General features: G+C 42.6%; 1 protein-coding gene across 1 annotated transcript; it reads left to right on the top strand.

Annotated features, from left to right (window-relative positions):
- The first annotated feature begins 13,478 nt into the window (after positions 1-13,478).
- LOC130735138 (uncharacterized) lies at positions 13,479-16,109 on the top strand. Its single transcript, XM_057587237.1, has one exon. It carries the CDS (start codon positions 13,479-13,481, stop codon positions 16,107-16,109), a length of 2,631 nt encoding a protein of 876 aa, XP_057443220.1.
- The last annotated feature ends 648 nt before the right edge of the window (positions 16,110-16,757 follow it).

The following is a 16,757-nucleotide window of genomic DNA, read 5'->3' as shown; positions in this document are numbered from 1 at the left end:
TCCAGGAGGCGATTTGTCAGCCTTCCGAGCAGACCTCCGACAACTCAGTCATTGAAACGGCTCGCCAAGCCGGCGGACTCTGGTACGAGAAACTCCTTGAGGACGTCTTTGTCACCGGGAAGTTCCCAGGCGACCGCCGGCCTTGGCAGCACCGCACGGTTGATCATGAGGTGAAGAGACCCCATTTCTTCTATGTTTACGAATATTTGTTCCTCGACCTGGGAATCAAGCTGCCCTTTTCTCCTTTTCTTCGACAAGTTATGGGGGAGATCAACGTGGCTTCGTGCCAACTTCACCAAAACGCATGGGCCTTCGCCCGGTGTTTCGAGATCCTGTGTTGCGCTGTCGGTGTCGAGCCAAAGGTTGCACACACTACTACAGAAATGACATTTTGTCACGCCTCTATTGTCACGGTTATAGGCGGAACCGCGATAATAGAGCAATTACCACGGTTATAAAAGGAACCGTGGTAATAGGTAACAATATTTTATTAATTTTTTTATGGACAGTGACAATAGAGAACTTTACTCTTCAAATTTTTTCAGAATTTTTCCTAAACCCTCTCTCTCACTCGATCTCCCACTCTCCATCGACCCGTTCCCTATCTACCACCGTCGCTGCTCTGTTCTTCTCCCACCGCCGCCGCCGCTGCTCTGTCCTTCTCCCACCGCCGCCGCCGCTCTGTTCATGATTTAGGTTTGAAGCAGGGTTTACATATTTGTGAGTTTGAGCTTGCTCACTCTTGGTTTCGTTCTTTCTTCAAACCCGCTCCCGCCAACATTTTTCGTTGTTTTGCGTTCTCTATTTGAGAGGAGCTCTCTTCTCTCTTCTCTCTCACTCGCTCCCTCAGAAGAAGAAGAAGCATGAGTGCGGTGAACATCACGAACGTCACCGTCCTCGATAACCCCGCTTCCTTCCTCACCCCCTTTCAGTTCGAGATTTCCTACGAGTGCTTGACTTCTCTCAAAGATGGTTCGTTCCTTTATCTTCTTTCCTTTCTTTTATCTATCTGCAAAATTAGGGTTTCATTTTTCTCCATTGCTTTCTCAATGTTTATTCTAGATAGGTTAGGGTTTCTTGTTTTCAATTCATGCCTACAGATCTTCATTGTATTAATTGTGTGTGTGTGTTTCTGGAAACAAACCGTGATCTGAATTTTCATGTCAAGTTTAGGGTTTATAAGTTATTTTTCTATAAGCTTCACTGTGATTAATTAAATTCCTTGATTCATATTGCTGGTCTACTTTATCTTGTTTGAAGGATTAGAATTGCAATCAGTGTATCCTGCTTGGGAATCAGAAAATTGCAGAGGAGCAAGTGCCACGGGTGGAGCTCGTAGTCATAGGCAAAGTTACTTGGTTGATTTGTTGTATCAATTTGGCAAAAAGGTATTTTGTTTTACATCTTTGCTTTGTTTTTCCTTGCCTTACCTTCATTTCAACTTGATTTTTTTTCCTTGCTTTGTATCAATTAAGTGAGTTTTGACATATGGTTCAGAATTTAAGCTGCATATGTATACATAAAAGCTAAGTTCCTGTGAGCAAAAGAGATAACTGTGTACAGTACATGTTGACAAATAGAAATAGAGAACTAATTGAGGCCAGGTCAACAGAGGCTTATCATGTGTAGTTTACTTCTATGTCTATTGTTTAATTTGTGTCACCTTGTGTTTGGTTATCTCATTTATATGAGCTCATGGCAACATATGTACCCATAAAAGCTAAGCTCCGGTGAGCAAAAGAGATAACAGCTCATGTTTACGGGCATCTTGTTCTGCGTAGGACTTTTGTTCTCTTTCTCTAATTTTTTTTTTAAATGAGTCTCAACGCTGTATGAATTTGAAATATGTGCTATTTAATATGTGGTTGCGGAGTCACTTTTCAGGGTTGGTAGGCCTTATTAGTTATAATCCTGAACCTCTTAGACATTGTTATTTGAAATGATTGAATGAGCTGTTATTTAACATGATATTAATTCAAGTTGTCGAGCAGAATCTTCTTGTTGCCAATAAAATGCATACTGGAGATCTGATCTGAATAATTACAACTTGTGAAAGGTTAATAGGGAGTCTAATAAACTTTTCTATTTTTGACCAACATGATTCTTGAGCACCCACAATCTAAAAAATCAATTTAGTGTACTGTACCACCCATTCTGTCGTTTCTGCTTTTAATTGCTTGCTAGAAATACAAATTCATTTCCTTAAGAAAATCAGTTCTGATCATCGATCTGAGCTTATATTTGTTTAAAATTTTAGTAAAATAGAACTCAAAATATGACATGAAAATAGCAATATTGGGTGTTGGAATGCAGTAATATTGGGTGTTGGTTGTGATTAATGCCACTACTTGATTTATTAATATTATAATTTAACATGTCTTGCTTGTAGGACACATTGGCTGTTGGTTGTGATTAATGCCACTATAGGGACCTTATTTTACTTGGATCCTATACATGGTAGTTTGAATCAACGCAAAGTCATGAAAGAGATGTTTGATAAGTAAGCTTATATAGATCTACTTGCTATGTTAGTCATGCTATTCAAATATTTAATCATGAGTTTTTCATTCAATTTGTTAGTGCAATGATGATCTACCGTGTTAATTGCAATGACAAGAGGATTACATGGTCCAAAGCCAAATGAAATACTCTAAAGGTATACATATTTACATAACTGAAAACAATTAGATCTACCAAATCACTGATATATATTATATTTGTTTTTTGTAGTGCCCTGCTCAAACAAATGATATAGATTACGGGTACTATGTACTAAGCTTTCTAAAGGAGATAATTGCGCACAAAAAATCTACAATTCCACAAGCGGTATGGAACTTTGACTAAATTCTTAATTTTCCCTATTTTTAAGTGTGACTCTAAATTTTGTTACTTTTACCAACATTTTGCAGTACTTCTCCGATTTTCAATTTGGCTTCTATGATGAGGATCAACTAAATGAAATTAAAGAAGAGTGGGCTACTTATGTGTTAAAGAATTTTGCCTAGTGTGGGCTATTTGGTTTAATTCCTTGTGAGAGTATGGACTACTTATGGTTAGGAACTGTACTGCATGTTTTTTGAGAGTATTTGGTTCAAACAGTGTACTGTACTGGCTAGTGTGGGCTATTTGGTTTAATTCCTTGTGAGAGTATGTTCTCAATAACAACTAGTATTGTTTTCTTATTCAAGGTTGGAATATTTGAGTAATTTGGCTAGAATATCTGAATGTTGGTGATTTTATGCAATTTATTTTTCAATATAAACGTACTAAAATTTATGCACAGACCAGGAAAAAAAAATCAAAAAATATGTAGCTATTTTGCAGAACAGATCTGTATGACCTATTGTCACGGTTAAAACCGTGGCAATAGAGGCCACCTATTGTCACGGTTACGTACTTAACCGTGACAATAGGTGGAATCTATTGTCACGGTTACGATTTACTAACCGCGATAACAGGTGAGTCAATTGTCACGGTTCCGCCTATAACCGTGACAATTGAGCAATTGTCACGCCTTCTATTGTCACGGTTAAACCGTGACGAATGAGCGGTTTTAACCGTGACGAAATGCCTTTTCTGTAGTAGTGACACTTCTTCTACCTCTACGTCGTGGAGCCGAAGTCCTTGAAAACCCCAGGGTGGGTTTCGCTGAAATCCCGCACGGCCCGACAACGCCTTCATCCTTACAAGAGCAACGCCAAGATGGGGCCCGGGCACCGGTACTTCCGCATTGTAGTGCACCCCACGTATCCTGAAGCCTTTACCCTTCGGGACGGGACCGCCCAATTCCCTTTCTACTGGACCAAAACCCCCCGCGTCGTTCCGCCGCCGCCGGATGCGTCACTGAGTGATGAAGATAAAGCCATCCTTAGCTTTCTTGCCAGCCTTCCTGTCCTCGAATCGTCTCAACTGCTTGAAGCTACCCGCAAGAACACCCTCGATTCATTCCTAGGTTAGATTGCCCTCTTTTGCTGCAACATTATACACTCCCCGTGGGGTGTATCACTTGCTCATATGTTTTTCTTGTTTCTTTCAGGGGCAATAAAGTGTACCAAGGCTGAATTGGAGCGCGCTCTTACTGCCAAGGTGATCAAATTTCCCCCCACTTTCAACACTAGTGGGGGTAAGAGAAGAAGTGCTACCGGGGACGCCGGCGCTGAGGCATCCGCTCCTCTTCCCAGGAAGCGGATCAAAACGTCCCTTAGGCCAGCGTCTGGAGCCACAAGCGGCATTCCCCTCCTTGAGGGTGGCGAGGCAATACCAAGCACTGTCGCTCCTGAATTCGGCGAGTCGGCACCGGGTGCCGCTGTCCTCCCTGAGTCTGGTGGGGCAGCGTTGGGGGTTATTGATGATGCTGCTCACCCTTCTTCTTCAAAGAAATCCCCTAAATCCAAAAAGGCTGAGATCAACGAGGACGGGACCGGGGGGGGGGGGGGGGAGTCGCACTCCCTTCGTTAGAGAACAAGAAGAGAAAGAAGATCAAGAAAAATAAAACCGATGAGACAGCCATTCCTCGCCGGAGGCCGGTTGGTGAGGACATGCTAAACCCTGAAGGCGGGGTAGGAACTCCGATCCCCCCTAAGGAAGCTTTCGAAAGTCAGGGTGCAGCCGAGGAGTCCGTTCCTGTCGCCCTCCAACCAGACCATCCAACTCAACAAGCTGAAATGGATTCACCCCGGGCTTCTCCCGTTCATCAGATGAGTCGCGGCGAGGCGGATCAGGCTCCTGTCTCCCTGCCATCCCCTCACCACTCTTCTCCTGCTCCTAACCGCCCGGCCACCGAGGAAAAAGAAAGCTCACACTTGGACCAGCGACCCTCCCCCATCAAATTCATGCTGTCCGATCCTTTCTTTGGTGGCTTGAAAGATGTTGAAAATCCCGATCTCGATGGTATGGCACAAGAAGCCATCTCGAGCCTCCTCCGCGCGAGATGCCTCTCCGCCAAGCTATCGCAAGATTCGGCCTCTGCCACTGAAGTGGAGAAGCTCCGACAGAAAGCGGAGAGTTATCGTCTGGCCACGCTTGAGGTGTATGGCGAGCGTGACAGGCTGCTAACCCAGGTGACGGCCCAGGTAATCAAACTGAACAACCTGGGTATCGAGATGAACCACCGCGAGGAGGACTTACTCGCCTACGAGGGGAAAATGGATGAATTAGAGGAAGAGCTGGACGACATGCGGAAGGAAGTAGAGGCGAGGGCTGAGGCGATTGCTGCGAGCAAGGCAGCTTGTGACGCCAAAGATAAGGAACTTGCGTCTTTGCATAGTGACTTGGCGGCATCGGACGAAGCCCTCGCCACGGCAAGAACCCAGCTCGAAGCGAAAGACAGGGCTATCGCGGAGGCGGAAACTCGGGCGTCATCTGAGGCCAGGGCTCTTAAAACGAGGTTGGAGATTGAAGCTGCTGCTGAGGCCGTGGAAGAGCATGGTCGTGGTTTCTTTTCGCGAAAGCCCAGGTCCAACACCTTTACGAAGGAATGGATCTCAGCGGGATGGGAGCTTTCAAGAGAGTTACCCCCGAGGGCTTGGTCGGTCCTGACGATCCTCCAGGCTGAGTATTTTCTAGCTGCTGAAAATGCAAGGAGAGAAGAGGAAAATATTAATGCAGTTTGAATATTTGTAATTATCTTTCCCTTACTATTTTTGTAACTAACAGTTTACTGCGGGCTAGCTATTAATGAGAGTTTGTCGTGGTGTTACTCTGCCTTCTTCTATTTGTCGCCCTGCCATGCTTTATTTTTCGCAATTGCTTACGATTTGAGTTTGAGTTTCGTGTAGCGATTTTAAATGTGTGCCAAAGAAAACTAGGACTTTCTCTAAGCTTTGAACTGAGGCTTCGTTCACACCATTTTTCCCGTAAGATCAGGTGTGGCCTTGCCAGTTTTGTCCCAGCGAGGACTTACAGTGGCTGGGGTCTCAATGGCCATGTGGGTTGCCCAAGACTTAGCCTAGTTTTGGATGCTCGCCCATATTTCGGGGAGGCTTTCGCTCGCCCATATTTCAGGGAGGCTTTTGGGATAAGAAGCTTATCCGCACATGTCGCCAACGAGTGATCATCGGTTCGCGCCGGACTTTCCGGAGCGATCCCCAGACACCAAGGTCGTGTTGGGATCGCCACCTTCAGGGAATTTTTCCCACCGGGCGACCGTGACAATTCAGTTTAAAAATTTAGGAGTATTGCCGAGAATATCCTTTTGTATTTGATTTGTAAAAAGTTTTACATTTTGAGGGATGCCTAATTAAAAAACTCCCGTGGTGGAGAAAAAGAGTGCATCTTTATTTTTGTCCTAATTCTTGCTTTTCCTTGCCGCGGCCCTGCTCCATCTTCTGCCCATCCCGATCAGAGCACCACGCCGAACACCCCATCCTTCAATCCTAATGTGCTTGCTTCCTCCTCCTGGCTCTTGTGAGGCCAGTCCCATCGCTAGACCGCCCTACGGTAAAGAGGACCCTCTTCTAACTTACCTCTTTGCTTGTCGCGCTTAGCTGGCCTTGATGGTTTAAAAACCGGTGATCCCACTGGCCTCCAGTATCCAGCCTTTCCCTTTCTCTTGCTCTCGCGGCGGCGCGCTCGGTTCCGCTTTCGCCCCTTCTCCGGTTTTCCCTAGGGTTGCTCAAATTCCCTCCATCCGTTTTGCTCGACGCCTCTCTGTTTTAGGTTCATTCGAGCCATATCTTGCGTCGCCACCCCCTTTTCCCTGCTTTCCTCCTTGCTCGTGCTTAAAAGAGCTGGCTTCCTAAACCTAGGCAATCCCCAGAGCGTTGCATCTTTCTGAATCCAATTAAAGAGGTCAAAATTGTCCTCCACCAGTTTCTCCAGACGCTTCTCTTGGCTAGCCGTGAGCCTGGGCTCAATCGCCAGCACTCCTCTGCTAAATTTGTACATTTCTAGATCCCCGATTATGTTTGCCCAGCGTTCCTCAGCATGGGCATCAGTGAACTGCCCATCTCTTCTCGTCCTACCGTCTAACCTTCTCTGAACTTGGTTTCTCCTTAGTCTCTTGCTCTTTCGAGCAACCATCAGCTCCAATCTCCCTACACCGTTTCGTCCTTGGCCTTAAAAACCCTGCCGGCTTTGACCCTCTTTCAGGATCTCAATCTCGTGGCATTTGTGTCCATTACTAACTCCCTTCTTTCCATACATAATAAGGCAATTATTATAGCATTCTCTTGCTCTTCGCTGATCCACCACGATCTTTCCCTTCCACATATTAGTGGGTATTTCACCGCTAGGTGAGCTCTCTAAATTACTGCGCAGAGGCAGTTAAGAGTGTTCCGCCCGATGATGACATTATATGACGCCACAACCTGCAATACCAAATACCTTAAACGCAAAAGCTTGGCGTTCTCTTCTACTCCAAAGATCGTGCCTAAATCCAGGTAGCCACACACCCATACTTGCTCTCCCGAGAAACCTACCAGAGTCCCAGTGTATGACATCAGGTCTTTATCTGTTAGTCCCAATTGCTCGAACGCATCGCCGTAAATAATGTCTGCTGAACTTCCCTGGTCCAAAAGTACTCTTCGCACATTAAAGTTATTGATCCTTACCATTACCACCACGGGATCATCCTTGTGTGTTTTGATTCCTTCGAAATCTGCCGATGATATCACTATGTCCGGGTGATGAAAACCGAATGGAGTTGCATTCTCTTGCACCGACGTTACCGCCCTGATATGCCTGCGCCTTGCCGAAGGTGTGTCACTTCCTCCACCGAAACCTCCGGCGATTGTATTTATCATTCCTACCGGCGGTTCGAGATCATTGTTGAAGGTTTCTTCAGCTCCCTTCTTTCTTGTTGCCAACGTCTCCTTCTTGTCGGCTGTTGGCGTTTGACGACGATCGTCTCGTCTGCGATTATCCTACTGACGACTCCCTTTATAGCGATTTCCCTGCTGTCGTTCGCCTTGCCAGCGATCACCTCGATCATTCAACTGTGAGCGTCCCACCCTAATTAATCTCTCAATCTCATTCTTTAACGTGAAGCAATCTTCGGTGTCATGACCCGCCGATCGATGGTATTCGCACCACTTGGTTTTATCCACGGGCACCCGAGGTGGGTTAGCTTCCCTCTCACCCTCTTCGACTGCGTGTGTCGCTTTGACTTCTCGGAGCAATTCTGTCAGATGTGCGCTCAGACTTTTGCCTGATTCCTCCCGCTGGCGAGAATCGGCTTGACGCCACGGGCGTTAACGCTCAAAACTTTCTTTCTGTGGGTAGAGTTGTTCCTTTGCAAATTTTTCAACTGACTTGCCCCTCTTGTCCTTCCGCTTACTGCTTTCTCCTTTTTCCCACCTCTGTTTACCCGTCGGCGAGACATCCCTCTGGTCGCCGTCCTTCTCCTTCTTTGCGCGCTTCCTTTTGAAAGCGTCATCCTCCTCATCCAAGATGTAGGTGTTCGCCCGAGCACGTACTTCTGCCTTTGACCGAGTGGGCTTACGACTCAACTTACTGTTCAGCTTCCCCGGTTGCAATCCATTCTTAAAAGCTCGCGCACAGGCATGCGGTTCCGACTCCTCAATCTTAAGAGTTGCTGCACTGAACCGCCTCACATATTGTTTCAAAGTTTCACCCTTTGACTGGCAGACGTTATACAGATCGACGATCGTTACCTGCTTGATCTTACTCGCAGAGAATTGAACAAGGAACTTCGACGAGAAGTCGCGAAAATTTGTGATAGATCACCGAGGTAGAGTCGTGAACCAGGCCATCGTTGTACCCTTAAACATCGACGGGAACATCCTGCACTTCACCGCGTCGGAAGCTGAGCTTATGACCATCTTCGTGTTGAAATAAAGCAGATGATCCTTTGGATCGGTCTTCCTACTATACGTCTCAAGAAAAAGGTTCTTCATGTTGTCCGGGATGGCCACTTCCCTCACCGCCGCCGTGAAAGGCTCGAACTCCGCAACGGCCTCTACTTCCCGCTCTCCCTCGTCTTGCTGCTCGTGACGATAATACTCTAACTTTTCCTGCAAGTAATCGTTCCGTTGCCGTATGTCATCAACATTGTGGATCAGGCGTCTCCAATCGCGGTCAGTGATCGAAGCCTGAGCTAGCGGCGTCTTATCTCCCGAGACCTCCGGTGAGTGCGCCGGGGATTCCTGTCGTTCAGGCGAGGACGGTGGAGAAGGTAACGGAGGCGTCGGAGAAGGAGGAGGAGGCGACGGTGGAGGCGGAGGAGGAGTCAGTTGCTCTGGTTGCTCGCGACAGACCTCTTCCCAACGCGACCTTCCCCTTACACGGCGCAGTTGTGAACCGCGTTGCTGCTCCAGCCCTCCGTCGCGTCGTCGACGACGTGTCTCCATCAAATATCGATCACAAACTAGGAATTTGGCCGGAAATACGAAAATCATAGGAAATTCTACAGAAAATCAAACTTCTCTCAACGAAATCACAATCCACGTAGTCCGGGAATCGAAATCTACCGGTTCCCACAGACGACGCCAAATGTTCTATCCTCAGAACATAGAGATAGGGTATAAGACCTAAAGTGAGAGGGTTGTGATGTGAGAATCTTAGAGAGAAAAAGTGTAACCGCTTAGAGAGAGAATATAACTGAATTTCAGGCTTGTTATTTCTCAAATGAGCTAAGAGGCCCTTACAATTGGTAACCGCCCCCTATTTATAGGCTTGGGGCTGGGTTTAACGCCCCTAAATGCTCTTAGTGGGCCGGTTGGGCCTCTTGGGGGAGGCCCAGCCCCCCAGCTCGCGCACCACCCTGGGAGAGGGCCCCTAGGGTCTCGCCTAGTCTAATGACGATAGAGGCTATTGAAAACTATAGCTCTCATTTGAAAGCTCCAAGCTATCATCAGAAAAGAGTTCCACTCCTTAAAAAGGAGTTTTCATACACCAAAATTGGATGAAAGCTAATGTGGAAGAGAAGACAAAGTATGGCTGCTCGATTATGTCCGGTGCTTGGAAGGGCATGAAGCAAAGGACTTTGATAAAAAAATTTGGTGAATAGCCCGTCTGAACCTATGTTTATGAAGAGTGTCGATGGTTCTTGGTATATGAAGAATTGATAAAACTTAAAAGTTGTTCATACTTTTGGACCAACTTGTTGAGGAGATTGGAGACAAGAATGTTGTGCAAGTGGTGACCGACAACCGAAGCAATTATGTATTGGATGGTAAATGACTTTGTTACTTACTTTGTTAGTGTCATAGTGATAATGTGTTGCTCATTTAATTTCTTTTTTGGACTTAAGTCTTAGGTAAACTTCTACAAGCGAAGAGGAAGCATTTATTTTGGACTTCATGTGTCGCACATTGTGTAGATTTTATACTGGAAGACATTTGCAAGCTTAAAAGAGTTCAAAAGACCATCAAAAGAGGCATAAGTCTTGTTGGGTTTTTCTACAATCATACTTTGACATTATAAAAACATGCTAAATTTCACAAAATATTCATAATTGGTTAGACTCATTCGAAGAGGAAGTTGAGGACCACTTGAACTCAGATACTGAAGATTCATCTACATCAAATTATCTTGAATATTGAAGTATACAACTGGAAACTTAAGAAGAATTTAGCTTATATATTGAATAACTTCTTTCACCAAGGTAGGCTCACACTTGATTTGCACCGGAAGCAGCATTTTTCCTTCCAACATATTCTTGTTGATATGTGGAATCTTGTAGTTATGGGATCCCTTCACTCTCATGATTTATATCATGCACAATTGTAATGTTAAGAATATACGGTTTGACTTCACAGATGAAAATTCATCAAATGATTTCACAACAACGCTAACAAGCTCATCAACAGTTTTTGGGGACTCTTTGTATTGTAAAGATTGAATGGCACTAAAAAATCCAAGATCTAGAACATTCAAATATGGAGAATTTGGCGGTTGACACATTAAACGAATATCAAATCCATCTTCTGCAGCAGCTTGACAGAATGCTTCATAATTTCGATCAATGTGTGTTCATGCATTGTCTTGTTGAATGAATATTGGACGGTTTATATCATCTCTTGCCCATTTTTCCTTGATTGTAGGCAATACTATATCTATCAAGTATGATCTTACCACTTCTCTATTGATCGGCTTGGTCTCAAGTGTGCCCGCTACTCTATTAGCACTTTTTTCTTTTCGCAGACTCTTTTGTAACAGAAGGAAATACACCAATTTTTGCACTAAAGATTTTATTTCCTTGCACATCAAACCTTGGCCGAGCTAAAACAACTAAAACAAGACATTTGTAATAAAATTTTTGCTTTTGCAAGTGCGAATTGGATCCCCTTCATCTGGCAGTAAATAGAAATTCTTGCTTTTTTTGTCGTATAAAACCACTTCTCATCAATATGAACTATATCATACATCCCCACAAAAGTTGGATCATGCGGAATGCTAGCATCATCAAGCATTGATATGAAAAATTTTAATCTTGCACTTCTATAGTGCATTTGTGTGCTTTCGTATGGATCCTGACTTAAATTTCCTAAACATTGTGGTTTTGCTCACCTTCAAAGCATGAGATAACGACGCAAGAGTTGTTCGTTTATTCAAAGGAATATCAAGAATTTGAGCAAGATCATTATGAATTCTCTTCCAACCAGTTTTTGACAATTTAAGGGATATATCACCAGAATCTTTTGCTTGTTTCCCAAATGCGTTGAACAGTATGTATAGGAATTGAAAGTTGGGATGCCACATCCCTTGTTGCCACTTATTTAATTTTCCATGAACACTCTTCTTTAGCAGCATGCCATACACAGCTCTTTTTTTTATCATTGTTCAAAACAATTTTCTTTTTCCTTCCATTGTGTTCTGCTTGTGGCACTTCAGCGCTCCCATCATTGTCATTCACATCTTCTTCTAAAAAAATTATGATCTCAAAATAAACTTAAAAATTACTCCACATAAACAAAAATTCATTAATACTCCTTGTGTTACCTATATGGTCATAGTAGCTTCAAAATGTATGCAAACATTAATATCATTGGCTAGTCAAAAAGTTCATTATCTATATGGCCACAATAGCTTCAAAACGTATCCTTGGTAATGCATGCAAATGTTAATATCATTGGCTAGTCAAAATGTTTTATATCAAAATAAGTTCAATTCCCGTGCTGTCTACGGTGGCCACAATATATTTTTTTGATAAGTTCAAGTTCAATTTTGTGCTGTCTATATGGCTACGGTAGCTTCACCCAAATGCTTATTACTACTCCTAAAAATTTGTTACTTATACTAGGACAAATTCAAATATATAGAAAAAAAAAAATAAACAAGCAAATTCATATAAAAAGGAAATAAATAATCACAAAATATATTAAAAATACCATAATTTGAGTTTGCCTCATTCAACTCTTGTAATCCTAATTCCACATGTGTGTCACCTTGTAGATTATTATTTTTAAGCTGCTGCATATCATTCTCTAAAGATGGCTCCTCCACATGTGTGTCACCTTGTAGATTATTGTTTTCAAGCTGTTGCATATCATTCTCTAAAGATGGCTCCTCCACATGTATGTCACCTTCTAGAAGTGGCTCATTATTTAGTGTTGTTCCTTTGTTATGTTGTCTGCATTTTAGCTAAGTAACATGTCGGACCCGATGTTACAACATCTTGCCTGTGACATCTGTCCCTGCAAAACCTGCAATGAGTTGGCTAGATTTTCTGTGAAGCTTCGTTTTGATTACTTGGTGATCAAGCTAGGGTATTTGTGGAAGCTTCTATGCGGCGTTCAAGGATTATATTCTATGTGATCAAATCGGTTTCAATGATTTGATCTGAGATTGTGTGGGAGTTTTATTTCTGGAATATGAAACTTTTTATTGAAGACTTTTTCTGCAGATTTGTTTCCTAGTAACTCCCTGAGTGTTGTGTGGACCTTTGCTTGTCCAAGCCCATCGAAGACAAGGCCTGGATGACTGCTATATATGAAGACTGAAACCTAGTGTTTAGGTAGAGAGCTTCTGTTGAGTAAAACTAGGGTTTACTCTTGTCTGTGTTCACACTAATTGTTCTCTCAGCTTATTCACGTATTGATTCTTTTGTTGAGAGTTGAATTTTTTGTTGTTTGATCATGAGATCTGTCTTTGCTCTTGTTTTGAGTTTTTGAATCACTGTGGCAGTGATTGAGAGAAAGTGAGAGGGGCTCTCATACTTAGGGGGAGGACTAAGTAATAAACACTTGTAGAGATAGGTAGAAAAGGTTGTTAACTGGGGCAGTTCAGTTCAAACCTTTTGTGTACAATTTCTCTGAATAGTGGATTATCTTTCTCTTGGGTGAAAACCCTCCAGACGTAGGTAATTTTGCACCGAACTGGGTTAACAATCTCGTGTGTCTTGTCTCTGTTTATGTTCTTTATATTGCATATTCAATTAACTGTTTTGTATCATGTTGTACAAGATGTCTTAGGCATCTGGTAGAACATCTATTCGCGTGTGCCAGAATTTCAATTAGCATCAGAGCAGGCACCCTGTTCTGATTGGGTGAGCTCCAGAGATTTACTTTTTTGGTATCATGGACAACGACAAGGATGTGGGTTCAATTCACAGGCCACCTATGCCTGATGGGACAAATTATGACTACTGGAAGGCTCGCATGGTTACATTTCTCAGATCTATTGATGATGGAAAGGTGCACAAGTCAGTGCTCAAAGGGTGGACTCATCCAGTACAAACCAAAGAAGGAACTTCTACTATTGAACTCAAATCTGAAGTGAACTGGAGCAAGACAGAAGATGAAGAAGCTGCTGCAAACTCTAAGGCTCTTAATGCTATTTTCAATGGTGTGGATAAAAACATGTTCAGGCTGATTCATACTTGCACTCTTGCTAAGGATGCTTTGGAGATTCTCAAGGTTGCTCATGAAGGTACAACGAGAGTTCGCCTGTCAAGACTTCAACTGCTAACTACTCAGTTTGAAAATCTCAAGATGAAGGAGGAAGAAACAATCTCTGGGTTTCACATGCGTGAACGTGATATTGCTAATGCTTCTTTTGCTCTGGGAGAACCTATGTTAGATGAGAAGCTTGTCAGAAAAATTCTCAGGTCATTGCCCAACAAATTTGACGTGAAAGTCACTGCCATAGATGAGCCACAGGATATCAGTATCATCAAAGTGGATGAACTTATTGGATCACTACAAACTTTTGAAATGTCTCTAAATGATGGGCCAGAGAAAAAGAACAAGAGCATTGCTTTTGTGTCTAATATGAATGAAGATCAAAGTGACAAAGATCCAGATGAAAGTTTGTCAGAAGCCATAGCCTTGCTTGGTAGGAAGTTCAACAAGGTCATGAGAAAGTTTGACAGGAGGGCCAGACCAAATGTCTCAGACAAAGGGGCTGACATCAACAAGAACTCAGGGAATGCATTGAAAAACAAGGAAGAAGACAAGTCTAACAAAGCAAAAGGAGTGCAATGTCATGAGTGTGAAGGGTATGGTCACATTAGATCTGAATGTGCTACTTTTCTAAAGAAGCAAGGAAGAGGAATGGTGGCTACCTGGTCTGATGATGACTCAGAAGATGAAAGTGAAAATCCTGTAATGGGATTAATGGTGAAGTGTAACTCAGAGGTGGATTCCAGTGATAAGGATGTCTCAGGAGGAGAACTAGCTGAAAACTATGAGAACTTACTGAGAGAGTGGCATGTAACCTGTGACTATTGTAAGAAGCTGAATAGTACTGTGAAGAAACTACGAAAAGAAAAGCAAGATCTTCTCAGTATCAATGGTATTCTTCAGGAGGAAGTGTCTGTTCTGAAATCCAAAATTGAAGGTATGATCAAATCTGTACGTATGTTAAATAATGGTACTGATATGTTTAATTTGATGCTAGAATCAGGAAAGACAACCAAAGACCTGAAAGGGTTGGGATATGAGATTGATTCCACAAATAATGATTTCAAAAAGACAACTCATCAGTTTGTACCTGCTGAGAGGAAATCTGAATTTCACATGTCAAACCAATTGTCTCAACATGTGGTCAAACACGTGTATCCACAGACATCTCATGTTCAGAAGAAAGGGAATTCAGGATGGAAATGTAATCACTGTGGAAAACATGGTCACATCAGATCACATTGTTATAGGTTACATGGATATCCAAAGGCTAAGGCATCTAAGTCTGGGAATTACAAATCAAAGAAGAAAGAATGGAGGCCTAAAAGCAATTTGACTGCATTTGTTAGCTCTACCTCTGGGGAAGTCTCATTGAAAGAAGACTGGAACTTCGACAGTGGTTGTTCCAGACATATGACAGGTATAGAAGAGTATTTTGCTAATTTAAAACCACATGATGAAGGAGATGTAACTTTTGGTGGTGGTGTCAAAGGAAAAATCATAGGATCTGGAAAACTTGACAGTAAAATTTCACCTGAACTTAGTGAAGTATTGCTTGTAGAAGGGTTGACAGCAAACTTAATCAGTATAAGCCAAATTTGTGATTTGAATTTGAATGTGACTTTCAGCAAGTATGGATGTCAAGTAACAAATGCAACATATGAAATTGTGATGAAAGGTGAGAGAACAAAGGATGATTGCTACAAATGGTGTTCTCATTACAAATACATGCCTCCAGGATATCTGACTAGCAAGGCTGAAGATGCAAAATTCAGGAAGCTCATGAAAAAGAACATTTCCAGAGAAGCAAACAGGCAAAAGAGAAGGATGGACTCAGAGGAAGAGGAGGATACAAGGGTTGTACAAAGGAGTGAAAACAAGTTGATTTCAGTTGATGAAGATCCATTTGCTACAAGCATTATGACAACCTGTGAATCAGATGAGGAAAGTGACAATAGATGGACTCAGATGGAAGCTCCTTTCATCAGAATGCTGAAATTTCTTGAAAAGAAAAAATCTAAAGAAAATTGTGCAAATAGATGTCTCATGTCAAGAAGCTCCAAGAAAACTCTTTCAGATGGTGACTGGGCAGAATTCTCACAGGAAACACTGAGTCTTGTCAAGGTAAATGGGATCAATGATCCTTCAAAGCAAGTTCACAAGTTGCAAAGGGGTTCTGATGAATTGATTCAAGATCCAAGAACCGTATGTGGAAGAATTAACAAGGTACTGATTAAGGGGTACAATAGAACTGACATAATCTCACTTGTCTTGACAGTTACAGTGAGGTTGGCTTTTTCCCAATAATTTGATGAAAAGAGTGCAGAAACATGTTTGTCAGACCATATGTCAGAACAAGTTATGAAACATATGAAGAACACCTTGATTGTGACTCAGAGAAAATGTGTCAGTATCTTGAACAAGGATGCTTATCTGGAAAATACTACACAGAGAAGAACATCGTTGCTAATTAGTAAGGGAAATAGCTGTCAAGGTTTGTATAGCAGCACGGTTGAAAGACTGATTTCAAGCAGATCAGAGGGTATACTAAAATTTGAGGCATATGGAGTGCTGAAGAAGAGCTATCTTGTTAAAGCTACAGAAAAATGGTGGGTGTGGAAAAAGATTGATAGATCATGATCGAGCAGATGGCAAAAATGGATTTCTGGGTTAAATACTGAGAGGAATTACATTGTTCTTGAACTTGGGAAAATCTGGGATATGAGCAAGAATCATATGTCAAAACACGATGTCAAGACTAATGTTATAACATTGTGCCATGACTACCTGAAGAAGTTCAGTTTTTTTAATGATCTGCATGACAAAAGCGAGCACACTAATAACTGCTATGTTGAAAGGTTAGTTGAAAAAGAGATCTTGGTGAAACACGTGGAAAATAGCCTTTTATTGTCAGATATTTGTGCTAAAATTATGGCCAAGTTAGAGAAGTTAAAA

This window comes from Lotus japonicus, chromosome 2, assembly GCF_012489685.1.
Source record: "Lotus japonicus ecotype B-129 chromosome 2, LjGifu_v1.2".
NCBI lineage: Eukaryota > Viridiplantae > Streptophyta > Magnoliopsida > Fabales > Fabaceae > Lotus > Lotus japonicus.
The sequence above is the reverse complement of the archived record's forward strand: the minus strand, read 5'-3'. Positions and strand labels throughout refer to the sequence as shown.